Below are 13,968 nucleotides of genomic sequence, written 5' to 3'. Positions count from 1 at the left end.
TGTAGGTGTACGTGTGCCTGTGTGCGTGCGTGCGTGCGTGCGTGTAGTTGTAATAGCATACTATGTACTACAAATAGCGTACAAGTATGGTCGAAATTGAGAAACAGACTGTAAAGAAGAAAAAAATGTTGGTATGGTTAAAAACGATTTTTAGATTTAGATTTACAATTGAGAGATAAGGTTTAGGGTTAGGGTTGGCCTGAGTTATATGTATTTGGTAGCTGGTGTGAGGTGTCTACTGGCTTTAGGGTTAGTGTATTATTATTCTGTAACTTTAAACAATGTCATTCATAAGATCACTGTTCGGAAATGTTGATATCCTCACAAATATAGAAATGTGCGCGCTCACGTGCACGTGCGTGTGTGTGTGCGTGTGCGTGTGTGTGTGTGTGTGTGTGTGCACAATTGCTGGTGGTACTCACTTGGCTAATAGCTTGGCGAGCCTTCTTGTTCGAATCGTAAACTGGGGTTTCCGTTTGCATGAAATTAATTCTGTCCTTCACTTTCTCCCATTTCTTATGGTAACGAATCTGTGAACGAACGAGGGCAGTGGTTAAGGCATTTAAACTTTACAGAAATATAGAAAATATAGCCGATATACAAGCTGAAAATGTGTCCCAGCGTGACGCCTTCGCTGTTCATTGTAAGACTAAGTATTGTATATACTGCTTAAGTGGTTAACAAGATGTGACTGGCAAGAAATACCAACGTATCATACAAAGGAAATATTCTTACGTCGCTGAGGTTCTCCATCGCCACCCTGGCAGTGGCCACGTCAAAGTAGGGGGTCTCGCACCAATGGCCCTTCACATTCTTATTGTAGTCCTCCCTGTACTTGAGCTGCAGGCATAAATAATAATTAATAATAATAGATCTTGGGGTCACCAAAATCTGTACAGCTGCTCATCCTGGAATCTCCCTATTAGTTTATGAAATATATTGTGTGCAATGTTGACATCATGACATGACGCTTGCACTAGAGGAAATGTCATGGTAGTAATTACTCAAATGGTTACGCTTCATCCTCCAGGAAGAAGAGTGCAAGAATGTGCTTAGAAAGTTTCATGACGGCCTGGGCCGGCTTAGCGGTCCAGGCACCTTGGCTGGTAATCCAGCATGACAGTGTGTTGCGGGTTCGAGTCCTGATCCTGATGAACGTTACTGTGTGTCTTCACCCCCATCTCTCTCTGTTTCCTTATACTATCAATAAAGGCAAAAACCCCCCAAAAATATCTTTAAAAAAAAGGTTTCATGACAATCGCTGCCAGAAGATATCTTGTTTCGCTCCAAACTGTTGGACAGACATACAGTGTATTGCCATTCTTAGAGCCCTGGCTTTTTTGTGTCTATAATTCATGAATAAGAGTGCCTACGTACTGTATGTATGTAAGTATCCTGGAGTGCATTGGTGTAGGCCTAAGTGTATCTTCTTTCCCTCATGCATAACAAAAGAATGTTCCTATTGCCACTCAGTGCCGTGTTAAACTCAGATCTATCTATCTATGTGATGATGAGACACATTTGGTGGCAAACAGGTATTCCTGTAATTTACTGCTATTATTAGGACTTTGACTCTCTCTGCCAGCCTAGAATGTCTGTCTCCAGTAATATCATAGAGCAGGTGTTCAGTTAATCCTATCAGTCTCCTGGGATGGTGGGACCTCCTTTGATGGTGTGGGTGTGTGTGTGTGTGTGTGTGTGTGTGTGTGTGTGTGTGTGTGTGTGTGTGTGTGTGTGTGTGTGTGTGAGATATCCACCATTAGAACCAATAATGAACCGCATTTTCAACATGGCGTCCCTATTTTGGGCATGTTATTAAATATGAAAAAGGTCTAAACATGGCACAAAAAAAAGCAGATCTACTGTACTAGGGGCTATGACAGAATTAACTTTTCTCTTTTTCTTTGTATCCCTTTCTTTATGCACAAGTAATACGATCTCCTTCTTTTTTTTCCAATCATTTCATCAATAAGTACAGTGTTGAGATTCAGGCACTTACATCACTGCGCTGGGCGAACACCTTTTTGGCCAGCTCCACCTCAGGAGGTTCAGCCAGGGAGGTGTACTTGGCTGTGCGCTGGGCATGACCCTTCTTGTAGTGAATCTGCAGGGACACCGCGGAAGAGGGAAAGGGTGAGTTTACGGACACCGGTTAATTACTCCAGATCAATAGCTAAGCTGAGAGAGTGAGTGAGTGAGTGAGTGAGTGAGTGAGAGAGAGAGAGAGAGAGAGAGAGAGAGAGAGATACATAGTTTGGGCCTTTGGGGATATTTTAATTTGAATTGCCTGTTAAAAATAACATTGGAAATGTTGGGGGGGGGGGGGGGGTGCTGGCCTAACGGTTAAGGCACATACCATATATATCTAATGCAGCCTGGCATTGAGTCGCAGTTTTGAGTCCTGAGCCACTTATAACCATGCACAGTGTTAGTTCAAATTCCAATTAGGAAGCTAATCACTATCCTAGAGGACATACTGTATTGAAGCAAAAGAACATTGAATTTGGGACTAAGGGCAGTAAGGGCGCAATACAGTATACATTATTTTTGGTCAGATACATGTTTCTCATTATCCTCTAGATTAGTCTAGTAGTTGAGAGGTGCTGGTCCACTTACGTCACTGAGGATCTCCTGAGCCTTGGACACCCTGCGCAGCTCCGGACTGTCCGAGTAGGGGAGGCACATGACCTTATCATAATCCCAGTCCTCCGTGTACAGTTTCTAAAAACAAAGAAGCCACGAGTTATTAGATCAAGTCAAATCAAGTGCAAGAGCCATTTCATATAGGCATATCACGTACAAGGTTTAGTGGGAGATAGCTTACGCCTTACGTTTACGGTATGCATATACTTTCAATCTGGGAACCCATCGACAAAAAATATGAAAAAACTGCGCCCTATGCTGTTTGTTTTCCTTTACCTGAATCTGTTCTTGAGAGATTAATATAGATATAACCAGTAAGTCGCCCAGGATGCACACACGCAACCTGGGGTGACGGCAGACTGCTGGAAATGCGCTGGTGCTTTGGCATGGGGGTCAAATCAACATATGGAATGAAATCTGTACTGGCCATATATGGAGCGTGTCTTGAGTGTGCAGGGTTTGATGAGGTCTGGCCATAATGGAGTGTGTCTTGAGTGTACAGGGTTTGATGAGGGCCCAGGTAGGGCCGGGCCTACATTTTAGGGCCTGTTGAGAACTCTAGTTTTCGCCGGCTGCCGGGCGAGGCTGCACTAATAACTTTGGTCTTGGAGTTTGAATGGACAGATATCAGTCAAAAGGGAGACATCAAAGAGGAAGGACGGGTGGGGAGGATCAACATATGGAATGTCAGAACAGGTCAGCTCCATATATGGAGATCTAAGGGTTTGTGGTGTACAGTTGCTGGCCGGCCGGCTCCATACAGTATATGCAGATCTAGGTGATGATCCAGTATTCACCATGTATGGCTATCCAGGGTTTGATGAGGTCAGTGTTTCTGAACTATCCACAAAGTAGACAGAAATGGTGCCAAATCACAAACAACAATATTTTAGTGCTGGTGCAAAGAGAATTAAACTACATCTAAAGAGCACTCACTTTAAGTCCTTAGCATATATATTTTTTTGGCACGAGCAGCAACAGACAGACATGTTTCGGCTTGAGCCTTCCTCAGAGTGATCGACCAACAAATTGGACCCTGGTCATATGGGTAAAACACTGTGCTCACTGTCCTGTTTGAACGGCAGACTGTGTTTACCTTGCTGTAGTTCTTGGCGTTCCTCACAGCCAGAACCAGTTCAGGAGCATCAGGGGGCAGCAGATACCTGTCCTTTACCTCATCCCACTTCTGTCTGTACAGAACCTAGAGCAAGAGAAAGAGCAGTCAATACCACGCCCAGCACTGAGCACTTTAGCTCTTTAACCACATGAACCCTATGGCGGAACAGTGGTGGAAAAAGTGCTCAAATGTTTTACTTAAGTAAAATAATCAATACTGCAAACTAGAAATACTTTGTTACAAGTAGAAGTTGGGAATTAAAAATGAACTTGAAGTATCAAAAGTTTTCAAATGTAAAATAGCAGCTCTACAAGCTCACAATGACATATTGTGAGCTTGTAGATCAGCTATTTTTAAATGGCCGAAATGTATGAGCTTGAATTGGTTATTGTATGTTTTGTAATAATAATCCAAATCTACAAAGTAACTAGTAACTGAAGTTTTCAAATACAGTAATACAGTGGAGTAAAAGTACAAATCTGAGATGTAGTGTGGTATAGGAAGTTGGAATTATTCAAGTAACGTACTGTACAAATACCTCAAAATTGCACTTAAGTACAGTACCTTAAGTAAATGTACTTAGTTACTTTCCACCACTGTTAATGAACATAGATAAGACATTTAGCAAAGAGGAAAAAGGACGTCCCATGTCAAACAATTCTGAGGGTGTAAAAATGGGCCCACTCTCAGAGATAAATTGCAGTGTATGCGATTCCTTTCAGGGCACTCACCTTGCTGATCAATTCATTCACGTGCTTGACATGCACAATCTCTCTAGCATCAGCGCCGTACAAGCTGCCTGTCTTGTCCTTGTTGCCCGCCATGCGGTATTTCACCTGGCAGACAGATAATAAACACCATTATTCCATTATACTGTATTCCTTGCTTGGAAAAACAATGCAGGATATTATTATTTTTGTTATGTTCTGTGGCATTTATTTATCAATTTATTTTGCTGAGCTGGCATGTTTCTTTTCATATGAAAAGAGAAGGGAACCCTTCCCTTCTTTTTTCATTATGTTACTTTTTGAACCCAGCACCTCCATGAAGTGATGTGCATATTTTTCTATAGTTTCTGTATGTTTCTTTTCAGTCTCACCCGTTTTTTTATAGCAGTGACCAATTTACAAGCACATCTTTAAATATTTTTAAAGGTGTCAAATTAGTACTTGAATGGCATAAATAAAAGCATGGTAGTTTTAGTACCAGTGGTGGGGAAAGGTTCTCAAATGTTTTACTTAAGTAAAAGTATAGCGCCTCTGAGATGTAGTGGAGTAGAAGTAAAATTATTAGAAAAAAAAATACTCAAGTAAAGTATAGATACCTCAAAAGTACTAATACTTAAATGTATTTAGTTACTTTCCATACTGTACCTCACTCAGCTGCTCTTGAGCCTTCCTGATGCGTATCATCTCAGGGGTGTCACACTCTAAGGCAGGTGCTGTCCCCCTGGACAGGTCATAGGCCTTACGATACACATTCTGTTGGGGAGTATGTATACACATTCAAAAGATTTAGGAAATTAAATACTTTTTTATTTTTAGTCCCTATTCTGGGGTTCAGCAAAAATAGCAGACATACAAGCTCACAACACGTCGCATAGTGACGGTGCGTTTTGAGCTTGTAGGTTGGCTATTTTCTGCCAAGATATTTTAGAGGAAAAAAAGAGGGGACCAAGTAAGGGTGTGCATGGTTAATATATTGTACTGTAAATGTAAAAGAATATGGACTGTAATCAATGTAAAACTCCTGCTGCTTACGTGGCTGTACTGCTCCAGCATCTTGGTGGCATGAGCCAAGTAAGGGGTCATGAACTTGGTGGTATCCACCTTGACCTTCGTCCTGACTTTCCTGACTTGCAAGCCAGCCTATAGGAGAGCAGAGGGAAATGCAATTAACTACCATTACTGATATGATGACCCGTGGTCCCACACAAAAACACTTTCAGCAGGCAAAGCAACAGAGTAGCCTACACTGTAAGATCCTGAGTGTTGATGTAAAGCTGCAATCAAGAACTAATTGTAATGAATAAAACATGATTTTGACCAATCTGTATGGTATGATGAGTATGTTATTACAATATACTAGCTTGCACATCTGCAGTGGTTGGAGGTGGTCTCCCCACTCTTCCAATGTGACATTCAACACCTGGTGTCAGGTGAGGTAGGACACACGTGTGAGACAAGTAGTACTGCCTGAAGCTCTTAAGTGCCTTGCCAAGTGGGTTTGGCTCTTGGATGTGTCGTAGAAATGTGGTATTTTGCGTGAAAGACCCTTGTTCAAGACCTGGATAGGAAAATAATTACGAATTAAAGCTTTAACTCCCTTCTTGTCCTTTCTATTTTGACAGATGCTAGTTTACAATACAAATAGATTTAAGGCCTATTCATAGTCTGGATTTTCGGTGGTGAGGTGACCACCGCTCCGGTGGTGAGCTGACCACCGGAGCTGAAATAACGTTGAGCGGTGGTGAGTAAAAACAGAGAGAAGGGCTGGAGCGGTGGTTTGCTCGTCACCGCGGCTCGTGACGTCATGTTGTAGTTCGGTGGTCACCTAACCACCGAAAATCCTAATGATGTAGTGTAGTGTAGTGTAGTGTAGTGTAGTGTAGTGTACTATAGAATCCATACTCGGCATCAAGGAGAAATGTAGTTAGACCTAGTAACTAGTATCAGCCTAGACACACAAAATGCATGACCGAAAGCTTGCAATAACATTGTTCGATACAGAGTTAGTCAGTGTGTGTTTGCGGTAATTTCTTTTGAATACTCTTGAGTTAAATTGACACTCAGGATTTTACTGTGTACCATAGCCTGGTGAAACAGATGAGGAGAAGAGACCAGATTTTACAAAGTGCTCGGTGACTTCAATAAATGTTAATTGTTTGCTTGAATGCAGAGCATTTTATTATTATGTAGGAATCTGAAGCACTCTACCAGGAATTGACATGTAATTTCAACCCACAGTACAATACAACTACAGCTACATTACTTACCTTTAAGTACTCATAGCAATGACTAGAAGCAAAATAGGGGTAAGGGGAATGAATGAATGCTATGATGTCATGAGCAAGTTAATGGAATGGGAATTACAAAAATGTTACAGAAGAGGTAAAGGACACAAGGTCTTTTGGATTACAGACTAGAGTATGATGAAGACATACAAGGAATCAGAGTATCGTATCATATCATATAAGGAATCAGAGCAGAGTGTAGCGATGGGCAAATGAAGCAGCACGCGTCAACAATAACAACATACAAGTCATGGATGGCCATGACGGCAGTCAGCATCCATTTACTTTATCGCAATAACAGCAGCCATTTCCTTTGTTGCCATAAAGGCAGTCATCTTCTTTTAGGTGCTCACATAAATAGGGCGTACAGTCAAATAGCTAGTCAATTGGTTAGCCTCCAGGGCATGCAGACAAGACGACATGGTGAGAAAAGAAAACAAAAAACAGCTAGACACCGAAAATGTATTCTACTGTATACACTGTTTTGTTTTACTTGCTGGCCTTTGGGAGATGGTGTTTTACCTTGAGCTGAGAGCCACGCCCAGCAGATCCCTACAAATGTACAAAACTGCTAGTAAAGGTACTGGGAGAAACAGCACAGTGTATTGGATTGAGGTTGATTTTTCCCCAGCTCTGTCACCAGTTCTTAAACCTGCTTACTTGCAACCTGAGATATACGTATGATTGCTGTATTCTGTATTCCTACAATAGTTGCATACTGTACATTCTGACAAATGCAAAACTAAAAACAGACTAATTACACAATGTACTGTACTGTACAGTACAGCAGTCCTCGTGACCCAGTAATAAAATGTTCTGACATTCACTCACAGTAACTTTAAATGACTTTCAAATACACTGAGGAGAATATGCTCTGAATTAAGCTTCAGCGTAATTAAAGCCCATATCCCAGCTGGGCTTATAATATCCTTGGTGTGCAGAACTCTTTAAACCTTTGAACCCCTAAGCAGTCCCATGGCTTCATTGCTATTCCAATTACTTGTTACAAGGGTCCTTGTAATGAATCACTAGGGTGCCTAGTGGTACAGTACTGTACCAACTAATAATTTATAAACGATTAATAATTTATCTGTGTCTGTTCACACAAAGGTTCCCAAACTTCCCATGGGTTTAATACCGATCTTTTCTATCAGTCAACCCAGTACAAACATTACATTAACTAACATTCCAACACATATCCCACTATTCTGTGAATAGCATGTTTCTACTAGTAAATGTAACAGTCCCTAAATTACAGTGACCTACGCTGTGACCTTGTCCACCGTGGACCTTGAAAATGGCTATAGTATGCTCAACACGAAAGTTCGAGCCCAGACCACCGAGATATTTCTAGTAGAGACCTATGCAAATCTATAATCTGTCTGGTACAACTCAGTGCAATACAACCTACAGTACAACCAACCAGAGCTGAGGGAAAGAACATCTCAAACGCTTTAAACAACATTTGTAAGAGGCTTCATTATCTGAATCTATCAGACAGGAAAGAACCATACCTATACACATATACTTATAGGTTAATTATTAACATTATTATTAATAATAATAATCATAATAATCATCATAATAATAACATGGAATGTACATTCATGTCAAAACGGTGGTGTACTTGTTTGTCTTACTTTCTTTCTTTTTTTGTTTGCTTAACGGAATGTCGGCTTGCATTGTGGTACGGTACTTGCTGTTTTTCTATGATGTGTTAAAAAATGGGTGGTTCTATAGTACGCACTGTATACGGCAACTGAACAAATGTGAAATCTCTGAGCCTCAATAAAAAACATTGTAAAAATATATAACAAAAATAAGTATAATAATAATCATAATATAACATTATACGTTTGTGGTATTTGCCCAATACATTTCCATTTACCTGAAATTTACCCTAGAGCTGCATTTACCCGTTCTAACTATTAAGAGCAGTGGACGCTATTAATACCGTATTTAGGGGTCTTACTCAGGGACACTGCGACAGATAAACTGGGTGAGCCAAGGGTCAAACCGGCCACCTTTCACCTTTTTACACTTTCAGAGTAAAATGTATTCATGAAAGTCGTGATTTTACTGTGCAGCCCTCTCTCTCTGTCTCGCTACCTTGAACCTTCCCAGCAAGTGTTTTTTTTTTCTCCAGACAGCCACCTCTCCTAAGCACATTCTATTACTGTGACGTTTAGGTTTAGAGTGCAGGCTATTGGAGTGTGATTTACAGCACAGTGGCTCATCTCACTTGCCTCTCTCTCTCTCTCTCTCTCTCTCTCTCTCTCTCTCTCTACCAGTCTGCTGTAGATGTCGACTTCTAAATTTGTCTGACTGACGGACACAGTCCTTTGCAAGTCGTCCATTAACGGTGAGGAAGAAGTAATTTCTAAAGTTGATAATGAGGAAAATAAACGTATAATGGAAGCAGTGACGACAACATGAGTTTGGTTGAGGCTGTCTGATTAACGTAGTAAATAACAGAGAGACATGTTTGTGTATGCATTATTTATGTTTCTATATGTACTGTATAGCAGTACGTAGAATGAATAGCGATATGTTTCTCCCCATTCTGTAGATCAAATAAGAAGCCACCTTACTATTCAGATAAAGACAATGCAAATGTTCTCCAGAGTGTATAGATGAAAGTAATAGTGAAATCAGAATGTATTGATTTGTGGGAATTCTGTATGTATGTACTCCCTGACAAATGATTTACGTCTTTGTATTAAAGAAAGTAAACCGATTTGCTAGTTAATATGTTATATGGGAGCAAAATGATAACATTGGTACATTTGCATGTACTATATATATTCTTTATCTGCAACTCTAGTGTCAAAAATGACATATACAGCCAGTCTGAAATGTTACAATTGTTTTTTGGTTCAGTTTAATAAATCATTCCAACTCCCCTATAAGATATCAGCAAGATTTCAGATGGATGAATAGCAGGCTAACTTTAATCCTATTTCCCAAGGAAATAAGGGATTAAGTTGTTAGCCTTCTGCTTTCACTCTTCCATTGCACACTGGTACGGAGATCTTTAACAGACAGCATGGATGATACATTCACCAGTAATTGTTTTATAAGTTGGGAAAGTGATTTCTGGGGGTTTTGGGCTGCACTATAAAGACAATACAACACAAACACAATACAGAGAAAATGATGTTTGAACTGTTATTAAGTTTGCTGTATTATTTTTGTTTGTAGGAAACTATGGGAAAGTTAATTTGTGTGAAAAGGCCTCTTATTTAACATGAAAAACACAATGGTAATATTCAAGAAAGTGGAGGCTTGCAAGAAATCAATTTCCACCACTGTCTACACACTACCGTCATATACAGGTGTTATGTGATTGACAGTTAACACTGGACTAGATACATTATAATCGGCATGAATTTATATCACTGTGTATATTTTTCAATTTTGGCTGTGGTGCAAATAGCTCCATCTATCAGTTCATAGGTGTTTCATTAATCTTGATGCAAGGGACACGCTCCATACTATTTAATATAAATATTTTCATTTTGGTTTGTAGTTAGCTGGTTTTGATTTACAGCTGGCTCTTAAGGGTGATCCAGGCTCTAAAACCCAGGGAGGTGTCCATCTGAAACAGGATCTAATAGCAGCGTTGGATGCCTGGTCCCATGAAATGCTGACTGGGGGGGTATCGCAACTAACTTAACTATTCATAGGGTCTGCCATGGAACCTGGACAGCAAGAAGATAACCTCAGCCCCCAGAATCGTGTATAGAGTATCTGGATCACTAATTGCAATAAACCACAAAAACTGAATTATAAATAGTGATCTATAGTGAATTATCTGTAACAATCCTTTGAAAGTAGTGTTATCAATTATGGCATTATGTCTGGGAGGATGGACCTGCTATTATTATCATTTGTAGCATCTTTAAAATGAACTAAACCCAATGTATTAATATGAAAACAACGTTGTGTTGTGAAATCATATTCACTTACCTCATCAACCCCTTCTTCATAATCGTCCTCAATTTCCTCTTCCGCCATGTTGGCACAGTTTCAAAGGGTCTACACAAAACACAGATAACACCATCAGGCATTCATACATTCAACTGAGATGAGGAGTTCACATACAATAGTGAGGCCTGGACTAGTGCAGGCCTCATACTGATTGACTTCCCGGAGGACATATTTATCATACTGTTGATATTTTAGGATGCTTGTACCTAAGCTAGAAATTTAAAACAAGCGGACAGACATGCAGCTAATATAAAATAAACATAAACATAAAAACAACAACACGTATATAAACCTTCAACCATTGTGCATGCCATACCAGAAAAAGAGTCCTGTCGTACAGAAGAATCACTTGCAAATGGGGTCCCACACGGATATTCCAACTTTCTGACTTGCCTCAATCCTAGATAGAATAACAGAAATGTATCAATAGAAATACATCGATCTAAAAAGGATCAGGTATACGGAAGGGCAGATAAAGTAGGTGTGACTCCAAGAGCCAAATAGAAGGCCCCTGGCTTTGAATGTTTGCCAACCTACTCCCCTCAATAGCCCCCACCCTACCCAAAAGCTCTGCCTCCTCTTGGCTGAAGCAAAGCGACAGCTGCCCCACAGCACTCCAGCTATTTGTCATGTAAGCCAATGCCACAGCCCGATTGGTTGGCTTTGTTTAGCTAACGGAGATGCAATGCCTTCTGAGGCTGCATGGTTAAATATAGGATGGCATATACTAACTACCCTTTTTTAGTACTTGAATTCCAACTCTTCACTTGAAAAAGATGCTTTTTTACCCCCCAATAAAAGGTTAAAAAAGAGGCAGGAAGATGGAGCAAATGGACAGACTGAGGTGTTGAGATTTCAGAAGTATCCCACGGTAGGCCATTGCTGATCTTGCTTGAGGTTTGCAGTTCTGGACCATCAGGGGAAAATGATACTCCTTCAATAAGCGCAGCAAAGAAATTTAAACTCCATATTTCCAAAAGAACTGTCTCCCCAGAATCCAGTCACCAGAAGAGGACAGTGAAGATCGATGTCCAGGCAGATGGAAGGGCATGCAGAGTTGAGAAAACATGGAAAATTGTATGTTTATTTCCATTCAATTTCTTACCAGTCACTTTAGAGTTTAAGAGTTTCCCAAGAGCCGCCAAAGCCTCCCCAACTTCCCTCCACAAGAGACCCTGGGAGACAGCACACAGCTGCGATTTCTACCCGGGTTATCATGTGGCTCATGCGGCCAATCAGAGCCCAGCATTCTCATGTTTCCAAATCTAAATATACCTAAGTGAGCACCTGTTGGGGTGAATGCATCAGCGGTACAGTTATAAGGAAGGCAGTGGGGCAAGATAGGGGGAAGCTTGCGAAAACCGGGGAGCTCTTCACACAAGTACCACCCAGTGTGGAATTGTGGGTAATGGTTGTGATGATAACAATGACAAATGCAACTGCTTGGAGAGGCATATCAGGGAGAAGGTGTGAAAGGGACACTGACTGAGGGTTCATCATTGGGGTCCAGGCCTACCAGAGGCACAGAGCAGAGGTGAAGTTAACTGACCCTGGTACAGTAACAGGTCTTTGCTCTCTGGAATCAGGTCAGCATAGAAATGAGCCACCATGGGATTCAAGAATAAAATAATTTGACCTGTCTCATGAAGCAACATGAGTCACAAATTAACAGTTGCTTATGATGATCCAGAGGAAGGCACCTTCGGCTACTCTTGACATTTGATCGTGAGCGAGACTTGAGAGAACATACATTATTACTTTAGGATGTCTAAGTACTATGAAGTAGCCTGGGCAGCGTTCCATTTCGTGTTTATGATCCGGTCGGGAGCGGGTGGTAACTTTCGTCATGTTGTAGTGATGTAGTCAATGATTTGTAGTCACCTGGCAGGAAACTACAAGGCGGAATCAGTATTATGAATGGGTACTTTCTTATTACGCCTTGTGGTTTCCTGCCTGATGACTACAAATCTAACTACAACATGACATAAATTACCATCCACTCCAGACCGGTTCACATGGCAATTTTGGAACACAGACCAGGCTTTCCTACGACGTGGAAAGCCTGGTGACCCAAGTATAGTACTTCATGAGTTCACTGTAGTGATTTTTATTAAGTGCAGGCTACCTACTCCCTGGCATATTCATTGAAGCCTTTACTCTTTACACAAACTTAAAAATGTATTTAATTGTCATGGATAAAGTGTTAAATATGGATATGGTTGAATGCTAAATAAATAGTTGCTTCCTCTCAGGTAAGATAATAAAGTTAGCTTTAAAAAAAGGGGGGGCGGGGGGACGGGTTACAATTCGAGGAAAAACAGCAAAGGCTCACTCAGTGTTAAGCTTTTCAAAGACCCAAAGCAGACTGCTGCTGTAGGCAGTCTCTGCATTACCGTCATCTGTCTGGGGGGGAGGAGGTATAAAAGCAGGCTTTTCTGAGCGATATAAAAATATATCGAGAACTATTTCAGTAGAGGCACAATGGCAGCTATTTGGCATCATAAATGGACATATAGCTTCAGCTCAGTGTACATTTCTAACATGTATAGATGTTAATTATGCTCATTTTGAGTTTATTACGTAGCTCTTTTTGGATGAAGTAGAACATTACCTACTGATGCCATACTCTCTCTGGCATGTCTATCCTCCCACCCCTCACGCCAGGAAACGGGGGTTGCAGGACTGTGATTGACAGCAACAGCTGAGTTTCTCTCCTAATTTATACTCTGTCGTACAACACCTTTAGTTCAGCTTGACGTTGTGGTAACATACCAGATCTATGTTAATGATGCACTAGTGGATCTCTGCTACTCTGCTACTCGGCCCTCATGAGTAAGGTCACCAAATTGTTAATAAATACCTTTGGAAGACTGAACATTTGTTGAGGTCCTCGTAAGCAGGGGTTACACACACACACACACACACACACACACACACACACACACACACACACACACACACACACACACACACACACACACACAAAATGGCAGGAGTAAAAAGTAAAATGTCAACAGAAATGTTTCTTTTTAATCCTATCTCACAACTTTAACAAATAAAATAAAACGAAGAATTCTGTCATATAAATTGGAACAATTCAACCCCTTTGTATTTGGCATAAATGCATTTCAAATATTCAAATGATAGTATTGATCAATAGAAAATACATTAGTAATTTCTAATCAGTTTCATGATAGGCTATACA

The 13,968-nt window shown here is 40.6% G+C and overlaps 1 protein-coding gene across 3 annotated transcripts in view; it reads right to left on the bottom strand.

Annotated features, from left to right (window-relative positions):
• neb (nebulin) overlaps nucleotides 1-11,932 on the bottom strand; it is a 73,240-nt gene extending 61,308 nt beyond the window's left edge. For 2 of the 3 annotated variants that reach the window (XM_080784977.1, XM_080784978.1), the window contains exons 1-12: nucleotides 11,868-11,932; nucleotides 11,080-11,154; nucleotides 10,743-10,811; nucleotides 7,296-7,325; nucleotides 5,521-5,628; nucleotides 5,134-5,241; nucleotides 4,492-4,596; nucleotides 3,740-3,844; nucleotides 2,617-2,721; nucleotides 2,000-2,104; nucleotides 736-840; nucleotides 423-530 (exon numbers count right to left, since the gene is read on the bottom strand). In XM_080784977.1, the coding sequence (XP_080641103.1) occupies nucleotides 423-530; nucleotides 736-840; nucleotides 2,000-2,104; nucleotides 2,617-2,721; nucleotides 3,740-3,844; nucleotides 4,492-4,596; nucleotides 5,134-5,241; nucleotides 5,521-5,628; nucleotides 7,296-7,325; nucleotides 10,743-10,790 (927 nt within the window). In that variant the 5' untranslated portion in view covers nucleotides 10,791-10,811; nucleotides 11,080-11,154; nucleotides 11,868-11,932. Of the gene's footprint in view, nucleotides 1-422; nucleotides 531-735; nucleotides 841-1,999; nucleotides 2,105-2,616; nucleotides 2,722-3,739; nucleotides 3,845-4,491; nucleotides 4,597-5,133; nucleotides 5,242-5,520; nucleotides 5,629-7,295; nucleotides 7,326-10,742; nucleotides 10,812-11,079; nucleotides 11,164-11,867 lie in introns of all 3 variants that reach the window. The other variant, XM_080784976.1, reaches the window with a different exon arrangement.
• Between the last annotated feature and the right edge of the window lie 2,036 nt (nucleotides 11,933-13,968).

This window comes from Protomyctophum bolini (assembly GCF_963924005.1).
Source record: "Protomyctophum bolini genome assembly, chromosome: 16".
Taxonomy (NCBI): Eukaryota; Metazoa; Chordata; class Actinopteri; order Myctophiformes; family Myctophidae; genus Protomyctophum; species Protomyctophum bolini.
Note: the sequence above shows the minus strand (reverse complement) of the source record. Positions and strands in the feature narration are given on the sequence as shown.